General features: G+C 49.5%; 2 protein-coding genes across 2 annotated transcripts in view; one reads left to right on the top strand and one right to left on the bottom strand.

Moving 5' to 3' along the window:
- The window catches only part of LOC144169316 (ATP-dependent RNA helicase DHX33-like), a 43,822-nt gene extending 36,690 nt beyond the window's left edge, over nucleotides 1-7,132 (bottom strand). Inside the window, exons 1-3 of the mRNA XM_077698406.1 lie at nucleotides 6,998-7,132; nucleotides 5,597-6,230; nucleotides 158-208 (exon numbers count right to left, since the gene is read on the bottom strand). Coding sequence (XP_077554532.1) covers nucleotides 158-208; nucleotides 5,597-6,187 — 642 coding nt within the window. The 5' untranslated portion in view covers nucleotides 6,188-6,230; nucleotides 6,998-7,132. The remainder of the gene's footprint in view (nucleotides 1-157; nucleotides 209-5,596; nucleotides 6,231-6,997) is intronic.
- Nucleotides 7,133-7,208: 76 nt separating this feature from the next.
- On the top strand, nucleotides 7,209-10,483 carry LOC144169317 (FAD synthase-like). The gene is made up of 2 exons (XM_077698407.1): nucleotides 7,209-7,385; nucleotides 7,491-10,483. Exons 1-2 carry the CDS (start codon nucleotides 7,351-7,353, stop codon nucleotides 8,971-8,973), a joined length of 1,518 nt encoding a protein of 505 aa, XP_077554533.1. The 5' UTR covers nucleotides 7,209-7,350; the 3' UTR covers nucleotides 8,974-10,483.
- The last annotated feature ends 13,151 nt before the right edge of the window (nucleotides 10,484-23,634 follow it).

Raw genomic sequence — 23,634 nt, 5'->3', positions numbered from 1 at the left:
CTAATAACAGCTGCATCAAACTTCCACAACTGTTTTAATTACGACAAGGTTCAAATCATGCCTTGTAGAGGGCAGAATAAGCTCAGTGCTGCTTGAGTGCTTGGGAAGAAAGCACACACACACACAAAAAAAAGCACTGCCACATTTTAAAACCCACCTGCGTGATGCCGATGATCCCTCGTTTTGTGAAACCGGTTGCATGAAGGTACTGAAACAGTGAAATTGCAAGTAAAAAAAAAAAAAAGTCAGCCGGACATACGACAAACTGTATTTGCTTACATGCAGTATTAGAGACTCAAAAACTGTTCCTCAGGTAAAGCTGGTCAATATTTTAACATCATCAGAGTGTCAAGTGACACGCTTTTTTTTTTTTTTGGCACCGTACTACGACAAGCTGCAGGAACTGTAAAAAAGAATTGGATGAAGAGAAGCAGAGAAAGAAGGTTGTCAAGGAGGTTGTGGGAATTGGGCCTGCATCTTTCCAGAAGCGGGGGTGGGGTGGGGGGGGGGGGGGGGGGGGGGGGGAGGAGGAGGAAGAAGAAAAAAGAGGCTTAAGCAGAAGAATGAAAGTAGCAGCAGCCTCTTGGGACCATTGGCAGCCTCCTGTCTCTCTTATCGCTGCCAGACCCTCTCCTACAGGAAGAATACATGCGAATGCAAGCCCGTGACACAAGCATTGACTGCTAGGCTCATCCATTCACTTGCACCAGATTGTGCTTTGGGCACACGCCAGGGAATTTTGCCCATATTACTGCACCGCTCTGCGATACTGTGCTGCCCCCCCAGTTGACACTCCCACGACATAAACCAAACTACACTTGATTTACATGATTTGAAGAGAAAGAAGCAAATGTGTGGAATTCTGATTGGTTGCCACATTACGTGGTTCCACTTATGCAATTCTTTATTTTACTAATTAGCAAAAGCTCAGGGTATTACTTCATCTCTAAACTTTGGAAAGAGATAAAGCACCAGGCACCCCTCATGGCCGTCTCGCGAATTACTGCAGTCCCATCAGGCCAGTTTGCAATGCAGACTTCCTGGCCTGATGCAATGCAAACTTTTACGTTACCTCAGTCGTACTTTTGATGCTGGCATATTTCAAGGTTAACATCTACTCTGCCTTATCAAAAGTGTTGTTTTGTCTATTTGTTGGTTTGTGCATTTGCTGTTTTGCACTGCCTCATTAAAGGGACCCTGCAACACTTGCCATCGACTACTAGTACTGTATTTTGGGATAAAGTCTATTGTCCCAGAAATCTTCTCCCGCAAGAATTATGAAAATCCGTTCACAATTAACGAAACTACGCGCGATGAGAAATCGCGCATAATCGTTCCCTCTCAACTCGAACGTGGACAAGGCGCCGAAAGCTGCGCGCTCTCTCCCCGGAGAGGGGGGCGGCTCGCGGCGTTCTCTTCGGTGGCCTTCCGGTAGTTTTCTCCTTTTCTCCGCAACGCGGAGGGGCCTATTTCCGGTCTGGTGCCACAAAAAAGCAGGCATGGGTGCCTCCTCGCAAGTGCGCGCTCGGGCTGGTAGGGCATTTTTGAAGCAATAAACGTTTGTAGTCGAGTGGTCCCGTTGAAAGGGAAGCATTGAGCTCATCACTCAAACTCCGCGCGCACTCAAAACACAAAATAAACGGCAAAACTGTGCCTACAGGTTCAGGCATAGAAGAGGTTCGTACACAGCGATGACGACGACGGAAATGGGAGAATCTAGCCGCGAAGTTGACCAGTGACAGCCGATCGGGCAGCCATGGCCTATGTGACGTCCCTTAGGCTATGCATAATGAGGACAACTGAAGAGAGAGCGGTTTGTTTTTTCGCGACTTTCACATCGATTTGCGCGCTCACCGCTTCACGTGCACGTGTAATATTTGGTTCAGGTATTCCTGGCAGTGTAATCTAAACGTTGCGCAGGTTTACTTGCACTGCTCAAAGAGTGTTGCAGGGTCCCTTTAAGATATTCATTCATTTTGGCACAATTCGATAAATGCTCCCACAATTTTTTAAATGCCAGACACTACAGACTTACTAGTGCATCACCATTGCCAAAGTACTCAAATTGACGAGGGTAATAGGGCGTTGAAAATAGACTTCTCAAGCTCAGTCTTTTTTTTTTTTTTTTTACAAACAGGCATAAATTAGCAAAACTAGTGACTAGACAGTGTTTACACCTTCCACCTATCCATTAAGGCTTACTCACTGCCACGCTGAAGTTAGGCCATGTTAAAACAATACTTCCGACGTGCCGCGCCATTCATACAGGAGTCACTCAAACGAATGTGGCTTATAAGGTTAGACAACAGCCGGGGCAGATTTTTTTCCCCATTTGGGGGTCCTGTTTTCTGCCTTGATAGGGCAGCGACGCCTTGCTAGTACATCACAACTGCATGATGTTTGAAGGACACAAGAAAGTGCAAACTTTTGATGAATTCCCACTCTGACACAGCACCAGCAACGAGTCTGTTCACCCAAGCAAGCAGAGCAATGGCGCCCACAAGCAGTCCATTGAATTAATGCTTACAGCGCAAACAATTAGATGGACACAAGAGAGTGGCTACACGGACATGTGCTGACTTCCAACAGATTATTTATTTATGTGTACAATGAGTGTCGGATCATTTTTAGGAGCAACAATAAATTAACAAGAGATATAGTAGAAGCTGCCAAAATGGCACGTCTTGGCGATGCATGCATCAGTATGCCGTCCCTCAGTCTTTCAGAGAAGGAACTGGGTTACCTGTTCTCCGCGGTGGTGCTCCCCACGCGCTAATTCACGCCTTTTTGTTTGCTGTTTTTGTATTGATATCTTTGTTATGCGCGGTGCCTGTCCGGTTCCGATGTTTTTCGCGCAACCCGGATAATGTGTGAATAATTACATATTTGTGTTTTCTGAAATAAATCGTCAGTTGGAAGTCAGCGCTTGTCCGTGTAGCTACTCCCTTTCGTCCTTAGTCTAACTGTTTGTGCTGGAAGCATTAATTCAATATAGTACCAGCTCACCAAAACTCTCAAGTTAATTAGTCACAAATAGTTAAATTAAAGCAAAAAGAAAGCAACATCTGGGCAGGAAGATTAGTTAAGATTATAAAAATCCTCCACTGAAGAGTAAATGGATGTACAGGACCACGGAGAAGTAAACGAAGCATGGGAGCGATGGCCAAACTGCATCGTTGCGCCGGTAGGAATCGACGGCCGAAGTTCTGACGGTGTGTTCACACTGACCTTGCTCCCCTATCATCCTTACTCAGCAGCGACGTCACTGGGCGCAACAATTTGCAAAGGGCAGCGCTAGGCTACAGAGTGGCGCTCGTTGTGTTGCTGCTCGCAGCCATCTGCGGTGACCAAATCAATCGCCGTTGAGCTGGAAGAAACTATGTGCGTGCAAACACATTTGTTGATGTGCACTACAAAGTGCAACATTGTCACAGTCCTGTCCATGGATGGCACAGCACTGCCTGCCTACTTTTAGCCACGCAAGTTGATCCTCACCTTACCACCAACATAATTGAGCCAGAGGCATGAATTGATATCTAACCCTTTGTTAATTAACTAATACGAGGTGCTTGTTAGTAACAATTTAATTGGTTTTATTTCAATGATAAAACACGCGGCCTAGGAGGCTCGCTGTAATAGAGAACAAGTTTATTTCCCCCACGGCCTTCTTTAACACGAAGCAAATTTTCTCAGCATGGGCATTTTTGTATTTTTCTTTCGTCAGAGCAGACCTTGACAGAATGACAGTAAGCACTTGGGGGTGAACGAAAAATAAAAACGTTACAAAAGGGTTTCTTTTTCGTGTCAACAAAATTTCCCAAGCGATTCATCCTCTTAATGTGCTTTTTATATTGTCCAGGGCTTTTTGTCATCTTATAAAGTATTATGTTGTGAAAGCCTGCCATGGGAAACTGGATAGGCAGGCAATACTATGCTGCCTGTGAACAGGACTTTGACAACGTTGCACTTTATAGCGCGCAACAGGGGATGGGTATGCGAGCGCATCACTTCTTTCAGCTCAACAGCGACGGATTCCGTTGCTGCTGCGACACCCTTGAAAACTGTTACGCCTAGTCTATCGCGCCAGTCGAACAACAAACATATCACAGGGGAGCGTGGGCAGTGCGCATCGCCAGGACATAGTTTCATACTAATATATACTAGAGGGAAATCTGCCGCTGCAGTCACGGGCCGCCGTGAGCGGCGCCATTGCCGCTAGCGACGTTCCTCACCTACTTGGCTTGGTTACCCACATGGCTTGTTTTTTGTCTCGAAGCCAAAATCAACAAAAAAGGGCAACATTTTTTAAACGCAGAGCATTGCAGTAACTCACGATGTCACCCGCGTTGACGTCCGTAGTCCGCACCGCACCCCTCCCTACTATATAAAAAAAAATACTATCCAGCGCCCGTTTCGATCCTTCGACCCTGCGGGCCGAACGCAATGTACATGGTGCTCTACCCACTGCGCCACAAAGCCGACACAGAATGGGAGGCTACGAACGCGCCTTATATCCTTGACTCATTCAAATTACTGCTGACGAGCGCTCTCTCGTCAGCAGTTGCCACAAGTGCAACAACATTAACGTAACGCAAACTACTTAACGTTGTGCGCCCCCGGAAATGCTCTGCATTTGATCGTGCCCCTCGCGAGGGGGATGTTTCACTGCGTCTTCTCTCGGTCGCGGGACCCGTGGCGCCATCTGGCGGAGGCGCGGCACAACTCGTAGCACTTTCTTTGAAAAAGCGCCTCGAAAGCGCAGCAAATATGAAATAGGGATGACGCGCTTTCGAGGCAATCCGCCGACGCGGCTGCTTTGTGTACAGACTCGGCGGCGAGTGTCCCAGGATTTTGCTATCAATTACCTGCTAATCATGACCTCTCATAGTTCTTTCCTAAACACGAAAAACACGTTCGCACTTAGCAAACTGCTAAGCAGAAAAAAAATTACAAAATTTGATAGAGGACGGTCTTTCTCAGAAATCCGCGGGATTTTCAAAATCTTGAGGAATCTTCCTGGGCAACCCCCTCCTTCGGTGGGGGAATACTAACGTGTTCTACAGGAGTTTGAAGCAGGGATCCCGGCAATTCTAAACCCCCGTGCAAGGGCGAGCTTTTTTCATCTTTGAGCAGCGTTTTCCTTGTTCATTGCACATGAAGCTTCCAAATATTTACTGACAAATTAATCTTTTTGGATGTTCAATTTTATAATGACAAAACAAATTTGCTTAACGTTGTACAGTAATACTGTTGCTTTCTCACTGCCAGAGCCAACTTTCCAGCCTGTTCATGAGCCATGCCAAGGACAAGTGGAACGTGCCTGCCCGGTACATGGTGGAACGCTCGCTGAAGCGCGGCTCCCCTAGACAGTGGTGCCAGATTTCCCTCTAGTATAGATTAGTACGAAACTCTATGCGCCAGAACAGCACCCGTTGGTTCTGGGCAACCCACCTAGGCGGTGCAGCGATGCATCTCAGCCACCGCTGCTCCGTTTACTTCTGCGCGAACCTGTACACCTAGCAGTGTAGCAAAATAACCCAGCAGCAAAACGGAGAGCTTCACGCATCCCACAGCAGATGTATGCGGCGAAGAATACCTGTGGGAGTTGAGTAGTCTTCCCGCAGGCAGTTTCACCAATGAGGATGACACAGTCCCTCTGCTTCACGACCCGCACCAGTTCGTGCCTGACAGCGAAAATGGGCAGCGCTTTGCGCTGCTTTTGCAGATGGATCTTGATTCTGCGCAGCTCCGCACTTTCTTCGTCCGCCGGTGGGGCACAGGCGTTCGAGGCACAGTTCACAGGCACCACGGCACGGTTCGCGCACTCCTCCATCGACGTAGCAAGTTTTGAGCTTGTCTCGGCGACACACTCGCCGACCATGTTGTTCTTAACACTGCACAAGGCACTGGGGCCGGCGGGGCTCGCCGCAATGTCAATGCCGAGCTTCGGCTTTTTGCCAGGGCTGCCGCCGCATTCGCCGCCCGGTCCCTCCGCAGGCGCTGCTGACTTTCGCTTGCGGCTGCGTCGCCTCTTTTTCTTCTCCGGAGACTGGCTGATAGTCATTTCGGGAGGCTGCGCGGTCGACGCGAGTACCTTGCCGACTACAGTGATGGGACGATTCTTTTGGCGCTTCTTTTTCTTGGAGCTACCACGTGCTTTTCCAGCCTGGTGGGAGTTGTCAGACATTATCTCCTGTCACTTGCGCCATGGTGCTCGGGCCTGGCTTTGCCTGCAAAGATGGATCGCACGCAATTTCAGGAGGCAGTGTGTAGAGCAAAATCTACGGTTAACGGGAGCTACGCCTTGTCCCGAAAGAAAAATTCGGGTTAAAACGGGTGACTGCGTTTTTGCCCCATGATAAGCAAGTACGTGAAATAAACTAGATGAGTGTGACCTACTTCCGCTGCATTAATTTTTATACATTTTATCAGACTGAATTCATATTAGACACCATCTAGGCAACAGAAGTAGTCCTACATCCACGAACGCAATCATCTGCCAGGCCACGCTAACGAATATAAAACGCTTGTGCCCCACGCTTACAAAGTGGCCTTCCGCAACCCCAGATTATTTTTCGAAGGCGGTGCAAGTTCGGAAATTTTTCCCCTATTGCGAGTTGGTACGACTTGGACGTGATCGGAGCATATGGTCTGAAACGTGCACGGCAAAAAACGTGCCACTGTTTGAGGGCATGGCAACGCAGCAGCAGACACGTGTAAGCTCGCGTAGCAGGTCTCTTGGCTCAGTTGATGACTGGTCCATACTAACTGCTATTAAACAGCGTAAAGGAGAGCGAAAATCGAGAGCAGCTGTTTGTTTGGCAGCAATTTCCTTTCGTGACTTAGGCAACTGGAGTGCGTCTGAGGAAACGCCAACTGCGACCGCTGTGACTGCAGGGGATTTTTCGTCAAACTGCGCCGAGGCGTTTCACCAGTGTAACGTGTGATTGGCCAGACCACCGAGATCAAAAAACGCTGGCTAAAAACGGTTGCTTACGTTTTGCTCTTGCGACAGCGTCGATAGACATAACTCGACACAGCTCGTCTGCTGCCCCGTTTTCAAGTCTCCTGCAGGCTGACATGTTTTGTGCCACGTGACCTTTACGTTTCGCCGCCGGTGTCGCTGCGAGCGCATGACGCGTGATTTTTTTCTTCCTCCATGGATTTTGCCAACCTCGTCGGTCGCCAGATGCCGCTCCGATAGGTTTATTTGCCCGCAAAGCGCAAAGTGCGTCGTCTTTCTGCTTTTTCGTGCCGGTACTTCTCTACATAAAAGCGGCGCCGGTCGCGAAAGCGTGTCGTAAGAGGTGTGACGGCGGATGCGTGACACGTTTTCGGAGCACCGTAGAGATGTCGCACATTTCCCGGGACTCAACGACCAATGGGTTCGTATCGCACCGTACTCTGCTTACACCGCGACACTTCATTAATTAAGAATCAAAGGACATGGCTCTGAGGTCAAGTGGCTTATTTCCGCGTTTTTTCTTCAGGATTCGTCGCGCAATGTCATCAGGAAACGACACGGCCGGCATCATTATCATAGGCGATGAGATTCTACGCGGTGACATTCGTGAAACGAACGTGTACCACATTTGCTCGCGCCTGCGTTCAGTGGGCATCCGCGTAGAGCGGGTGTCCATCATCCCCGACGTCGTGCCCACGATCGCAGAAGAGGTTCGAAAATTCTCCGCCTCCTACAGCTACGTGATCACTTCGGGAGGCGTGGGACCGACGCACGACGACGTCACCTACGAGAGCGTCGCCAGTGCTTTCGACGAGGATGTCTGCGTAAACCCGGAGGTGCTCGCCGCTTTCCAAACTCTGTACGGGCCCAAGTCAAGTTCCGAAGCCGCCATCAGCAAGTTCGCGACAATTCCGCGATCTTCGAGAATACTCTTTGGCGACATACAACGGCCCGGTCGGGTCCTACGGCTACCGCTGGTGTGCGCCAGAAACGTCTACATGCTACCGGGTGTTCCTCTGGCACTGGAAGCGCTCTTTCCCCTCTTCCTCAAAGACTGTGAAGACAAAGGTCATACGAGTACGTACCTCACTGAGCTCTTCCTAAAGTCCGACGAACTAAGCATAACGGCGCCGCTGAATAAGGCAGTAGAACAGTTTAAGGACAAGGTAAAATTCGGCTCTTACCCGACTCTGGATAACAACTACTACCGCGTGCGGCTGTCTCTTGAAGCCGAGAGGGAGGAAGATGTAGTGGACGCCAAGAAGTTTCTCCTGGAAAATCTGCCGGTCGGTTCGGTGACCAACTTCGACCGCGATCCCTTGACGGACACCTGGCAGAAGTTAAGTGCCGTGGCAGAACGGAAGCCTCATGTGGCGGCGGCTATCAAGGTGATCGAGGACGCCATCGACAAGTACACCGTGGAGGGTCTCAGCTTGGGTTTCAGCGGAGGCAAGGATTGCACTGTCATCCTTCACATGTTCTACGCCGTGCTTCAGAACCGTCTCAAGTCTGCCCCGACGACGGTTCCGCCACCCAAGATTCAGTGTCTTTTCATGCGCAGCAAGAGCTTGTGGCCAGACACCGTTTCGTTCATCCAGAGCAGCGCCGAACTCTATGACTGTGACTTGACCGCTGTCACCGAAGGGAACTACAAAGCCAGCGTGGAGCGGTATCTGGCTTTAAAGCCCAATGTCAAGGCGTTCCTGCTGGGAAACCGCTCCACAGACCCTGGCGGGGACAAGCTCAAACACTTCACGCCCACTGATGAGGGATGGCCCCAGGTGATGCGTGTGTTCCCTGTGCTCGACTGGTCGTACAAGGACGTCTGGGACTTCATCCGGGACCTCAGCCTGCCGTACTGCTCGCTGTACGACCAGGGATACTCGTCCATCGGGGAGAACGAGGCCCCCAACGAAGTGCTGATGTACATTGACAGCCGTGGCGCAAAGCGTTTCAAGCCGGCGTACATGCTACAGGATGCTAAGCTGGAACGGTGCGGCAGGAAGTGATGCTTGGTGTGTATGAAAAGCTGTCGCGATTCACTGAGATTTTTATTTGTGAAGTTAGGCCACAGGTGCCTTATTGGTATTGCACTAATCAGTTCCTTCGCCTGTGTGTTTCTTTCAGGCCCTTAACGTGCAATTTTTTTTTTGGCTTTCAACTTGTGTATTTCTGTCAGGCTCCACCCAAGCTTTTATCTGTAATTTTTTCGGTTTTAGTAAAGAAAGGGTGGAAGGAATTGCATATTTTCACGTTGGCAAAATCATGTTGTTGCACTTTTTTTCTGGAAGATCATGACTTACAAGTCAGATATGACTAGTAAATTTTATTTTTGAACCGGCGACTTTTTATTTTAGTACTAACAGATAGATGTAATTTTTGCTCAATGTGGATGCACTTACTTTTATTGATATACTTCTGCAATGTGTAGTTTAATTCAGGTATTGCGGTTTATAATCATTCCAGTCCGTGCAATCTGTTACCTCTTCAAAGTATTTTATAAAATGTTTTTTTTTTCTTTTTTTTTTTGCATTTGGCATAGTAAAATAATATCAAGTGAACGAATTTTATTGGTTAGTTTTATTTGTTTTTGCCTTAGTGATGGAAAAGCAATTTTTATGACGGGGGAATTAAAAGGTGAATGGCAAGTTTTTGCACCTGCTGGTGAGTGAAATCTGTGTCATAAGATGAGGTGGTGGTTGTGTCGAGAAACACGTTGCTGAATTGTCAATTGCATTCTCATTGTCACGAATTGTCAGTAATGAATTAAGGCCATATGTTGGGCAAGTTAGTACTTTTATTGAAACATCTTTTGCCTGCTCATTTGGGAACTTTTCTAAGCTCACTTGTTTTCAGGTGAGTGTGTTCATGTGAACACAGCCTTGTTCATTTCAAGACTTGTAGCGTTCATGGATAACATTTTCCACCAGGGGCCAGCAATTAGTATGGGCAGCCGTTGTGTTGCTTCTGTACCTTGGATAGATCTTCCCTTGGGAGGTGTAGCGCCTGTAACGATACCATCGAAGTGGGAGTAGAACAGGAAAATTCTGCTTGGCCCAGAGGTGAAAAGTTCACGGGTGAAATCAGGCTGCAATTTGTTTTTACTCCCATGGATGAATTGGTCAGTTTTTGCGAAAGCGTATTACATTTATAGAGAAACTTTTGTCAATAATTAAAGAAGAATGTGAACAAAACTAAGTTTTTTTTTGGGGGGCATCAGAAGTAATCATTTTAAAGTATGTGTGGGAGATGGCTCTGAAGTCTGTGCTTCAAGACAAGTCTGGGACATCTGCCATGCTGAAGTGTGCATATCTTGAGCTTGTTTTCTGTACAAGAACTGCGACTGAAGGTGTAAAGAAAATGGGCTGCAGACAGAAGACTCGCTACATGTGGAGACCAACCAGAAAGAAAGCACCTCCATAGGAGGAGATCTGTGAAACTTCAGTCTAAATCTGTCGGGCATCACAAGGTATAGGCGGGCATCAATGATTTAATAAACTCTGTTCTTTCATTTTGAAAGTTCGCATTCTCTTTTATTCGTGCACTCCATCCATACCACAATGCAGGTGACAAAAGCATGTAACATGTAATCTGTGCTGGGGTGTATGCGATCATTTTTAAGTGCGAATGCACTTTATAAGCGACCCTGAATTCCGGTGACCTCCGTCCGTCCACATAGCAACAGCTGCGGGTGCACGCGCTCCTCGTCTTCCTTGGCAACGGGGGGAAATGGGCGCGCGCTGCCTGGCCGCTGACATGGCACATACCCACGTGGGGGATTGGCCAGGAATCTCCTCGTCTTCCTTGGCAACGGGGGAGATGGGCGCGCGCTGCCTGGCCGCTGACATGGCACATACCCACGTGGGGGATTAGCCAGGAATCGGGCGTGAGAAGGGCTAATGCACCCGCTTAAAGGAGTACTGACACGAAATTTCAAAGCTGAGATCCGCTCTAGCAATCAAGTACAACGACAACACAAATAGGTGTCTGTGAATAAATGCATCTTTCTTTCTTTCTTTCTTTGTAGTTGTGTGTGTGTGTGTGTGATCTCTCTTTCGCGAACATTACCGAACCGCGCAAATTCAACTCGTGCATTCGCACTTTCACATTCTTCCCCTCGGGGAAATGCGGGGAAATTTTTAATGCGTAGCATTCTTTGCAGAGTACCCCCACAGCCAGGACCGTGTAACGCCCTGCATTTCCACAAAAATGCTGATATCGTGGAAGTTCCACCTGTAATCGTATAAATGGAGATAACTGGTTGCATGAAATTTTGAAAAACTAAAAAATAACAGAAATATTAAAAAATAGTTACGGAAAATGGTGAAACGTGTAATGCCCTGCATTTCCACAGTAATGCAGATTTCGGAAAAGTTCCAAATGTAATCGTTGTAATAATGTAAATAGAGATAATTGGTCTGACAGAATTTTTCAAAGACTAAAAGATACAAAAAATATAAAATAATTACGGAAAATGGCAAAACGCATACTGCATGGCATTTCCACAATAATGCAGATTTCACAAACGTTCCACCTGTAATCGTTGTAATTGCGTTGTAATAGCATAAATGGACATAACTGATCCAACGAAATTTTGAAAAACTAAATAAATAAAAATATAAAATGATTACCTAAAATGGCGAGCCATATGGTGAACCCTGCATTTCCACAATAATGAAGATTTCGCAAAAGTTTCACCTGCAATTGTTATAATAGCATAATTGGAGATAACTGGTTCGACGGGATTTAGAAGAAAAAAAAATTGGATGGAGAGAACTCGCACTCAAGACAGGTGGCATAAGGATGCTACGCATTAGTAGATAATTCTCTGAATTTCGGCAGAATTTTTGTTCGTTCTGTTTCTTTCATTATATATGTGTGCATTATGGGATACCCCGAAGGTGAATGAATGAATGAAACTTTATTAACGATACGGGGGGCTTGGTAGCTAGTTGGGAAAGAGGGAAGAAGGGAGTGGGATGGCCGTCAGAGTCGTCCGGTCAGGTCTGCCGCTCGCACGAACTCCCACACGGAAAGTATCGTGCTCGCGGCGTCCAAGTGAGGGGGCGGGGTTGTCCATTCCTCCAATGAGGTAACGCCGACGCCCTTGTGCCTGTTCCTCAGCGGTGAAAGGCCGGGGCAGTCCCACAGTAGGTGCCTTAACGTTGGATAGCAGGGCCGTAGCCAGAAATATTTTTCAAGGGGGAGGGGGGAGAGGAGGTATGGATTTTGGGAAGGGGGTAGTTTTGCTGAAAGCAACAGTAAGTATTGCTTACATGCTGCCTGGAAAAGATTTCGGGAGGGGTTCCAACCCCCAAACCACCCCTCTGGGTACGGCCCTGTTGGAGAGGCACCGGTATTGCACGTTGTTGCGACCGGGCGGGGGCACCCGATCCTTTCTCCGTGGCCTCCAACATACGATGGGTAGCGTGTAGGAAGCGAGCGGCCAGCCCGTGTTGCAGCCGTGAAGAAGTCCAGAGCAGTAGGTTAACGTAACTGTTTACTTTATAGCGAGAGGTGAGCCGAAGCCAAAAAAAAACATACAATGCCCTGACGGGCGAGGTTACAATACAGGACTAGAGCAGAGCGACCGCATGGATTCGCTGCTCCGACAGGAATGAATATCAGCGTTTGTGCTGCTTCTTTTATACCCAAAAAAACGCCCCCAAGAGTAACACGCCACGAAATCACAGACACACACACACTCTGTCCATAGTTCGTGAGTCACCCATGGCTTCGTCCCACATGGCGTCCGAGAGGGGGGGGGGAGAGAGTGTCCTTGAAAGGTGCCGGGGTCCCTCTATCAACTGCTGATCGTGCCGATAGCGAAACGTCTGAGCCGGGGAGGTCAAGGCGACGCGCAGGTGCCTGAAGGGTGTGGCGAACGTCGTGGCTTTGCACGTGGAAGCTGACAGCCGCCGGAGGTGTGTTGCAAAGCGAGGTGACTGACCCGACATGTCGAGACACGCGAAAGTACGATTCACCAACACGCGGGCGCACATGGTCGATTACCACGTGGTCGCTGATGCAGTGGCTGCTGCAGCTGGTCGCCCTCGTCGTCCTGATCGGTGATGTCCGCCTGTGGGTCACCGCCACGAGTTCTTTTGGATGTAGCGTGTGCTCGCCACTTTGCAAGAACATCTTCCGTAAGGGCAGCACCTGTCCTAGCCTTGTAGATTAGCACTTCCGCACCGCGCGGAAGCCCTTTGGGAAGTGGGTGGGGATTGTGCGGCACCTTCGCCCTCTGTTCTCGTTTGGCTTGCACCTTTATCCGCTCGCGTTCCTCGTCCGGTCCAAAGAGCAGCAGAGCCTGAGGGACTACGTCAAGGCCCCCGGGGACGAGCGGAAACGTACCAGCTCGCTCGGCGCGTCATGGGCGGCGCCGTTTCCGGTGCTGCACGCATGCCCGGGACCCAGTCCACCAGCACCGTCATGCCATAGAGCTCGTGAAGGGTTGCGCAAGCGACTTTCACGTTGTGCGCCAAAGTGCCGGCTCTAGGTGTCTTCGTCAGATTTTTAAGGGCGTCCAATGAGTCGGTAAAAACGGTGAAGGTTTGTCCTCGCACAGAAAGTGGGCTGGTCCTTGCACATTCAGTCAAGTTCTCTAGTGCATAAAGGATGGCCTGCAGTTCAAGTGACCTCACAGGTTGCTCTTGGCAGTATTGAAACGCCTGCAGGCGTTTCAATACTGCCAAGAGCAACCTGTGAGATCCCGCTGCTGTCTTCGGACGGCAGCGACCGCTTCCCGGAAGGTATCTGGATCCCAGGCAGCATACGTAAAGATGGCGTTGTCCTGGAAGTCAGCCCTCTCAGCAAGGGCGGTTCGTTGGGCCGTGTGATCCCCTTTCGTGCGTCGGCGCGTGACTGGCTTCGTGACACGAACCTGGACGTCGTCCCAGGGAGCGATCGCGCGGAGCACTTCTATCTGTTCACCCAGCTATTTCCCGTCCAGCTCTAGGAGCGACTGGCCCGCTCGCGTGTAGAGACGGCGGCGATCATGTCCTGCCTTGCGTTCTGCGATGATATCTCTGAGCGGCGGGATGCGAGAGTAGCGGCATAGGCGTGCGCACAGGGGGGGCAAGGGGGGCGGCCGCCCCCCCTAATCATCTGAAGGGGGGCGCCAAATTGACCCATATTTTGCCAATGTAACACATTAAAGTAAAAATTTCTGCTCAGATATATTTTGTATGTGTTGCAATTCCATCGCATTGAAATAAAAATTTTATAACCATCCCTCTTTGCACTGCGTTCGGACCGCTAGACATACTGTGAGAAGAGGTCGGGAGTTGCTGTAAGGGGGGGGGGGGCGCAGCGGTAAGACTTTGCCCCCCCCCTAATCGAGAACTCTGCGCACGCCTATGAGTAGCGGTGCAGCTCCCAGACCCGGGTATGGTGGGGCAGGCCCGTTATCACCCGAAGACATTCCCGGTGTAGTCTTTCCAGCTTGTATTGCGATTTTGTCAGGTCAAAACACAGCTCCGTAGCAAGCTTTTGACGTTAGTATTGCCATTGTGAGGGCACGAGCTGTGCGTGTGCTGGCTCCTCCGGATTTGACAAGATGCAGAAGCTGTTTCCATTTAGGCTCTAGCTGCCGCAGCCACGTTGCCTAACCTCCGCTTTCATGTATCGGGATGCCAAGAATTTTGATGTGCCGGTCTGGAGCTCTCTAGAGTGTCTGGCCGGCGAGACAGAGCTTGACCTTTTCCTTTTCAGCCGTGGAGCCGCCCAGGAGAATGTATTTTGTTTTTTTCTGGAAACAATTTCATTCCCGTACTCTTCAGGTAGTCGGCTAAAGTATTGAAGGCGTCTTGCATAGCGTTGGCTGCGTCTTCTGTTGTTCTGAGAGGGTCACCGGGCTCCGTCCACAGCGTCATATCGTCGGCGTACATGGTGAGGCGCACACCATGAATTCGTCGCAGACGTATAGCCAGCCCTTACATCACCAGATTAAATAGCGTGGGCGACAGTACGGCCCCCTGGGGAACGCCAATGCTGCTGCTGGAAATCTTAGGGTTCCTATTGTAACTCCGAATCTCAAAGGTGCGTCCCTCCAGGAATGACCTGATGATCGATGTTGAGGATGCGGGCTCCTGGCTTCGTGTCTTCGAGTGCGGAGATTACTGCATCGTGCGTTACGGTATCGAACGCCTTCCGCAGGTCGACGGCTACCAGTATGCCACGAATCCTTTTTCCTCCTCTCCGCTTTCGAAGAAAACGACGGAGCAAGAAAAGGCTGTCCTGTGCAGAGGCCTGGTCGGAATCCTGTCTGGCCCGGGTCGAAGTAGGGGTTTTTTTCTGTGCGTCTTCAAGGTGGTAGTTAAGCCGGGTGAGAACCATCCGCTCCAAGAGCTTGCTGAGTGTTGAGGCAAGCGAGATGGGCCTCAAGCTACTGATGCTGATGGCTGGCTTCCCTGGTTTGGGAATGGGGCTCACCACGGAGTGCTTCCATTCAGCAGGAATTTCGCCTGATAGCCACACCTTGTTAATTTCTTCAAGTAGCTGCATTTTCCTGTGTTCGTTAAGGTTGCGCAGCATCTGCCAGGTGATGCCATCCTTTCCTGGTGCGTGGTGCGCTCTTGGCGTTGATGGATTCGAGAGACATCACTAATTCTTGCATTGTGAAAGGCGACTCAATATCTTTGTCGGAAGTAGGTTCTGTGCGTTAATAAATTCTGGGATCTGGTGCACTGCTGGCTGTGAGAAGAGCGTTTCTGCTGCCTTTTTTTTTTTTTTTAAGTCGGACGCCGAGTCGCCGGTCGCCAGCCTGACGTTTTTGACGGTGTTCCCCGTCTTACGGTAGCCTGGCATGGCCTTGTAGGTCTGCCAGAACTTCCGCCCGCCAGTCCGTTCATTGAACGAGGCGCAGTGGTTGTGCCATCGTTCCCAAGAGAGCATTTTGGCGTAAAGGCGCGCTTGTGCGGTCTTACTGCGCACCTTGACAAGGTCGACATGCCGTTTCCCCCAATTGAGGTAAACTCGATGCAGCTGGCTACGGGTGTCCCAAAAGTTGAGAAGGTGCTTGTCGGGTGTAGGAGGATGTTCATCCACCTCAATCTCTCTAGTGGCTTCCTGGGCAGCTCTGCAAAGCTTCTGAAGAAACGGGACGTTTTCGTCGTAAGCGTCAAAGCCGGATCTAAACCTGTCCCAGTCAACAGCTGCGGTCATCCGTTTTTTCCGCCCTGTGGCTCGTACTTCAAGTTCAATCCAGATCGGATAATGGTCGCTACCCATTCCGTCGGGACAGTGCCTCCAGCCCTTTACAAGCCTGGACGTTGTCCAAGTCAGTTTGTTTTCTCGTAAGGTGCGTAGTTCCGGAGAAAAAAATGTTTGATTGTGCCACGAGCGCAACCGATGGTTTCGACAACCGCAGATTTTTTCAAGCTGTGTCTTTGTGTATGTCAAGGAGTAACAGTGGTGTCTGTAAAATGTTTTAAGCCAGAAAATATACCAGTGTGATAATCAATGTAAAGCAAATATGGCGTCCAGAGGCGAACAAGCAAATTAAAAAAAATATCGTGAAATCGGCTCAGGCGATAGATTGTTGCTGTTTTTGACGCCCTTTAGCTAAATATCTTCTATTCTGACAAACTTGTAAGGGATAGGCATTGCTGGCCGGGCGCTTCTAAACACATCAGCAAGATATGGTGCTTCCAGAAAAAAAAATCACGTGAAAGATTGAATAATTCTGGCGCTTTTATCAGAAATTGCATAAATTCAGAAATCGATATCAAAAATCCTGGTGTCGATTTTCTTCAAGGTTGTGGAAACGAGACACCTTTACTTGGACAACAAAACTGGTGAAAAACATATCGCATTAGTTTGTTCTCCAGAGCAAACTTGTGCCTCGCGTGGCGCGTATCGGCGCGTCGCGGTAAGCTTCTGCTGCTGTTGTCGGACCCTGCGCACTAAAAACGAGCGTTTAGTTCACAGTACACTGTCACATCTCGGAACGGTGAACATTTTTCCGATATTCTCAAAAGAAAGCCACGCTTCTGGAGCTCTTTTTACTTAGTGTGCGCTATCCCAACTACGTCTGACGTACACCAGCTGAAAAGCGCTCCACTGCGGGCGCCACTTTTCTTATAGACGGTATTCATTGAAGAGTTTAGCTGTCAGTTTCTTCGCTTGGCAACACTGGAAACGGCCACGGACATGGCCACTGCGTCACGGACATGGCGCGGCTTGCGCCACTGCGCCCGCACGCCTAATAAAAAATAAAAAAAACACCGGCGTGCGACGTCTGCCCAGTTTCAACCCGATTCTCAACGCTGGTGTCAACAGAGATGTTATTAATCGCATTCACATTGGACACGAGGCATTACTATGCGTTCGCTGGGGTATAGTTTGGAACATCCAACACAAATCACGTGCTTAGCAAGTATTAAATCTATGGCTTAGCATGGACAAGTACCGCCATCCCGCGGAGCCCGCCGTAACCAGTGACGGCGCACTCACATGGTTGCCTGCATGCGTGCCTCGCGAGTGAATACGAGCTATAGGGAAAAGGAAGAGGGATTGGAAACCTCAAATATCCAGAGCCATCTCCACAAACGTGAAACCTGGGGAGGGGCGAAGCATGCAGTGTACAAGTGTATTCTTGGCGCCTTGGCATTCTTTCCAACGGAGATGAAACCGTTGGGAGGTAGAAGTATACAGCTTTGCTGTAAAAGTCTCTTGTCTTTGAAGCACGAAGCTCTATAACGCGAGGCGTAAACGAGTTTCCGGTGTTTTTAAAGCAAAGCTTTGCTACTTTCGTTTAGTGGTTTCGTGGAGGATGCGCAAGTTAATCTTCTGACCGGAGACACACCCCGGCGACGCACCCCTCGAAGCGCGTCGCGTGGTTCGCCGGGCCCGCTTTCGGCGCTGCGCACAAGGCCTCGTTTTCAGTCGTTCTGCTCATATGGGCGACGGCCACCGCTGCGGTTGCGACCGATCAGCTGATCGGCAGCCGACCACCCCCGCAGCCTTCCATGCATGCGCCGCGGGATCGTCTCGGGCTACGTGACTCGTTTCGCCCCGACGAAGAGGAACGGCGCGCTCGCCGTGAATGAACGCCGCGTTCACCACGGCGAACGCCGCGTTCGCTGGCCTCCTTCCGTGAGCGTTGTATGGGACCGAACGGCTTTGAGCCGAGGTCGGCAATACAGCTACATCAAAGGTTAACCAAGCGAAACCAAGACTCAACCAGACTAAGCCAAGCTTTCGCTTTGCATATCCAAGGGTAGCTGAGCTAAGCCGCAGCCATTTTTAGTACGCATTACGAAGCGCTCCAGCGCGAGGCGTAAACGAGTGTCCCGGTGTTTTAGTACCGTGATATCATGAGATGACGATTACGACAACGACGACAGGAGACGCCACCAGCCCCAGCCCCTAAGGGGCTTTGCCCCTAAAAGGAAACGTTTCTCTGATGGTAGGATCGCGGTAGGAGGTGTAGGAAGGCTCGAAATTTTCTATTATTATGAAGCTTCGGTCACAGCACGAGTAAAGTACTGAAGAGATCTCAGCTTTTCTTCACGAGGTTATTTATTCAGGTAAAACAACACTGGAGGTTGTAAATTTGCTGGGTGACTACCATGATTAATTATTTAGTCAGGAACGCGGCAGAGAACGCAAGTATGGGAACAGAACTCAAGTAAAATGTTTGTAATATCTACATCACAGCTTCCCTCGGGCGTGGGCTCAAAAAGCAGTGGGCTAACTTTCAGCCGTTCTGGCGACGGCTAGGCGCTGTTCGTTCGGGTATTTCTTCGTGACAGTCCACACGTGCCAGGACTGGATGCCTTGGAGGCATGGCAGACGCCTCTACTCTTCGCGCTTTTCCAGGCGAAACTCTTCGATGGCTGAATTAGATGCGTGAATCAACCGCACCTTCTTCAACTTGCCTTGCAGTTCAGCAATAATTTCAGATGCTGACCGCATGAAGTTGGTGATGCCTGCCCTCAAGTTGTGTAGCGAAGCGGGATGTTTTACAATACCACCCACTCCATCACACGAGTTTTTAGGGGCGAAGCCACTTAGGGGCTAGGGCTGTCGGCGTCTCCTGTCGTCGTCGTCGTAATAGTCGTCTCATGTAGTCACGGTACTAAAACACCGGGAAATTCGTTTAAGCCAACCGCTAGAACGTAACGAGTACTTAAAAAACACCGGGACACTCGTATACGCCTCGCGCTGGTGCGCTTCGTAACTCGTGCTAAAAAAACACCGGGATTCTCGTTTACGTACGCCTCGCGCTGGAGCGCTTCGTAACGCGTACTAAAAAAAACAAAAAAACACCGGGACATTACGCCTCGCGCTAGAGAGCTCCGTGCTTCAAAGACAAGAGGCTTTTACAGCAAATTTTCTGTACTCTTCTACCTCCCAATGGTTTCATCTCCGTTGTCAAAACCGCCAAGGCTCCAAGAATACACTTGCACTGCATGCTTCGCCCCTTCCCAGGTTTCACGTTTATGGAGGTGGCCCGGAATTTGTTCCGCGTCCAGTAGTATAGAAAACAGCCACTTTGCAGACGTGCAGTTTGCTCTGGAAAGTTAGTACAGCTGGAATTTGTTTTTTAAATGGCTGGCTGCACCTAGCTTCACTAACGTAAACAGCGTGGCTCTAGACAGGGGTACTTTCTTAATTCCAGGCGTTCGTGCACCTTGTTCAGCGCATAGCATGCATGTGCGGTATCGTGTTGCACGTCATCGCTGATTACTGCGAAGAACTGATTTCCTTGTAATAGCAACGAACGTAAACAGTGAAACCTGCTTTTCGTGCTAGTGGTACGAATGAACTTCATTTGGCAGAAGAACTGTCCAATTTTCATTGAGGTCGAAGTGCAGAAAATGCTTGCTCGCCGTTCGCATCTTTTCGCTTCATTTTTGGCAATGGCCTAATATAGTCACAGGAAATCCACTTGATAACCCATTTGCCTAGCTCCTTCACGTATGCAGCTGGCGGTATGGTCTTTTTTTATTACAGAACCATTTTCTCACACAACTTACGTGACCTTTTCTTCGTCCGTAACGCTCAAAGCGGGCGTGGTGCGGTTATCGGTCGTTGGGTATTGCCCGCAGTCGCCCAAGAAACACTGCATGGATGGGGTTTAATGTGTTTGTTCTTCGTTCAAACCCTAAAGCGTTTTGCAGGGCCAAAGAAGAGAAATCGGCATTTGCACAATAAACGCAAACGCACCCTTCGTGCTGGGGTGAGTGCAAGACCCATTTAAGGCGCCAAGAATAAAACTTCGACAAACCCATCATGACATCGGGATGAGCTTCTTTGTAGACATTGTAATTTTCCCGTATCGAACGCGTCATGAAGCGCTTTGACACGTATTCCCGGGTACGTTTAGGACTACGGAAACATGTTTCCTGTTTGAGCTCTGCCGCGAGCACCCGTGTTCGTCTTTTGTGTAGTACTCTAGCGCCGCCTGCACATCGGATGGACTGAGCCTTGACATTACAGGTCTGCCGTTGACCACACGCCATTCATACCGCGCAACTTTTGAGGCTTTCTGATCATGTGCTTTTTAGCATTTCGAAGGATAACCTGAATTTCCTTGGGCGGTACTTCAGCAGGAAGCAGAGTCAGCAGGCGCAAGCGTTCTTGATAAGATGTCGACGCTTCCAGAGTTTCATTAGGTTTCGCGGCCAACTGGCGCACATGTGGCAGTCATATTTAGGAAGTGCGGAATTGCTGGGGCTCCCGTAGGGGTGCTTAAACTTGAACGTAGTTCTTTAATGACGACATTTTCAATTTCGGTGTGTTTTCTTTTTGCGTATGATTTTTCTGCTGTGTAGTGCAGAAGGCGGTTTCAATGGTGAAACTTCGGAAAGTTGAACATACCTGTTCACTTGGTGGACTGATTCACCTTGTTGGAGAAATTTTTCGTCGGTTTCGTCAGACGTATACCACCAAGAGAACACAGGAGTTCGGTCAAGCGATGAAAGCAGTGGTGGCAAATTTCATCACATGTAATCGAAGTCGCCGCGCAGACGTTTAGGCAAAGATTCAATGTCTAGATCTTTAACGTTGAGGAAATTTCTTTGTCCAGGCATCTTTCTCTTGTGGACGTCTAGGAAATCCGTACAAAATGTTCTTTCGGAGCTGCATGACTCGTGCATTTCTTGCGAGTACGTGGCTGCAGCCATAACCAATCAACTTGCTCAGTTCAGTTTTGGACGGGGAATGAACGGTGGGTGGGCGAACGCGTCGCAGTTTGCCTTTGGAACAACATCTGCTAGGTGTCCGCTAGGGGACGTCAAAAACAGTAACAATCTATCGGCTGAGCCGATTTCGCGATTTTTTAAGATTGTTTGTTGTGGGGATCCTGACGCCCAAGCCATTGCGCGATCACTGGGTTTGTGTCATTACGCGGCGCCTTTCCCCTCTCTCCCCGAAAATTCCGGCTCGTCTTGGCGCCACTGCGTAGAGCCGAGCCGTCTCTCAAACTCTTGCGTGAGGTGAAGCCTGCAGAGACCGTTGCGGCGATAAAACACTGTCATGCAGCGGGCGCTCCGCCCTGGTAGCGGAGCTAACCTCACCTCATTGGTCCGTTTGAACGAGGCCCGAACCCGACTCTCGCCGGGAGGCGAACGCGCGCCCTGCGCGGGGGTCCGTTCGGGGAGACGCTTCCAGGACGCCGAAGGCGTTGGCCGAAGGTATGTGACGCTTTCTTTACCAGCCGGCTGCCACTCTGTGGCGCCGGCGAAAGCCCACCAGCCCTTCCGGCTGCGGCCCGTGCCGAAGGCTGCTCCTGTTGTCCCTACGCTTGCATATAGTAAGGCCGTACCTACCACTCGACGAACACGCCGTGCGGTACGCGCCTGTGAGCGAATGGGCCCCGTCTCCCTCGCTGCTGCGAGCCGATCCGGCCAGCACGGCGATGCGCGCGCGCACAACGTGCGAGCACCCCGGAATTTGCCCTGACAGAAGAGCCCACTGGCTCTGCGCCGACGAAACGTGCGCACTTGCGCGTGGCGCCCCATCGCCCCTTTCACCTAACGGGAAGTACGTACCTGTACTGTAAATTGTGTAATTGGGACTGTAAAATATGTGACTAGAATGTTAGTATAAAATAAACGTCTTCCCTCCGTACCCTGGGCATATTCCTTTGTCGCCCCTTTCTCCACCTGCCCAACAGAGGCGGTGTTGATTTGGCGCGACGGTGTCTCAGTATCGTGAGCGTGCTCAACTAGCTCGAACCCACGGTGGTTCCTCGCGGTGTGCATGAATGCCTGCCTTGTGCAAAGCTAGCGTTATGCATATTTCGAGGTAGAGAGACCACATTGTTCACCGCTGAACGCCAAATTTGCTTTACACTGATTACCATTCTGGTCCAGTATCTGGTTCAAAACATTTCACAGACACCACTATTACTCCTTGACGTGCACAATGACTCAAACTTTAAAAAAATCTGCAGTTGCCGCAACCAGCGCTGTGCTCGCGACATATTCAAACTTTTTTATAGGAGAAAACAAACTTAAAGGGACCCAGAAAAGCCTTTTGCAAAAGTTACAAAAGGACTGTATTGTCGCTTAGCACCAATATAGCGATGCAATGCCGTTGGAATTATTGATCTACATTCAGTATTAGCTGCGCTAGAAGCAATTAAGTGCACCTCTCCCCCCTTGCCGATCGATTCCTCCGCCCTCTCTGCTTCTTTCAAAGCAGCTGTAAACACTGGGAATAGCCATATGACAGCGCGACGCTCGACTTCCGTTCTGCGCTAGCTACATTCCTGCGCCTAGGCACGCGTCAATCGCTGCGGGCCCGCCTTTGCCTCGGGATCGCGCAGGAAGGAGGAAGAGCAGCCGGAAGCCAATGGTAGTGACGTTGCCGGCAGACGACCTCACCGGTATTTGGGCGAATCAGGGGGGCGGCTCGCCGTTGCGTCAGCAGCGATCGGCTCGCGGCGGCGTCGCGCTCATCGTCTGAGAAAGGCTATCTTCAAAAATTGTTTAAAAATTATCCGTACAACGTATGGGGCTCACACTTGGCTCGAAAATCCCCCGTTATGTGTTCTAACACCTGAATGCATTTGATTGCCACCTTCACAAAGCTTTCCTGGGTCCCCTTAATCTTCGGGCTGTTCCATAATGCGCACATATATCATAAAAATTAGACGGAACAAAAAATGGTCGTGCACACGCATGTTCGTTCTCTCGTGGCATCAGTCCCTGGGACCATCAACAATGGCTGTCACGTAGAATTAGGATTTTACGTCTATGTATTTTGTGGCAGCATGGTTTAATTCTAAAAAATAGATGATCTTGTTAATGCGGCTGTCCTTCCATCAAATGGTAACAACACAATCAAGAAGTGCTAGTGACTACAGCTGTTTGATCCGGGTGGGCATTTCCTTTTTTGCGACCATGTCGGCATCTTTATTACACGCACTCTCATTATGTCTAGGCATTAATGTAGCATGACAGTACCTTATCTTGATGAACACGAACAGCACTTACAAATTTTTCAGTGCATGTAGCCAAAGCGGGATATACTATCATTACTTACCTTATCACTTACCCTTTTTGAATTGCTCTATTATGAATTTTTTGTCCTTGAGAGCAGAACATATTTTTGTAATTGAGGTCGCAATTAAAGATGTTTATACTCTCTCTCTCTCTCTCTCTCTCTCTCTCTCTCTCTCTCTGGTTCTTGCTCATCTAATACTCGTTTGAGACGGT

This window comes from Haemaphysalis longicornis, unplaced genomic scaffold, assembly GCF_048455015.1.
Source record: "Haemaphysalis longicornis isolate Haplotype H1 unplaced genomic scaffold, Haemaphysalis longicornis Haplotype H1 scaffold_2, whole genome shotgun sequence".
In the NCBI taxonomy this organism is placed as follows: Eukaryota; Metazoa; Arthropoda; class Arachnida; order Ixodida; family Ixodidae; genus Haemaphysalis; species Haemaphysalis longicornis.
The sequence above is the reverse complement of the archived record's forward strand: the minus strand, read 5'-3'. Positions and strand labels throughout refer to the sequence as shown.

Coding starts and splice junctions, on each gene's coding strand:
- LOC144169317 (XM_077698407.1), top strand. CDS start 7,351: ATGTCGCACATTTCCCGGGACTCAACGACCAATGG. Junction 7,386..7,490: donor CGGGACTCAACGACCAATGG/GTTCGTATCGCA, acceptor TTTTTTCTTCAG/GATTCGTCGCGCAATGTCAT.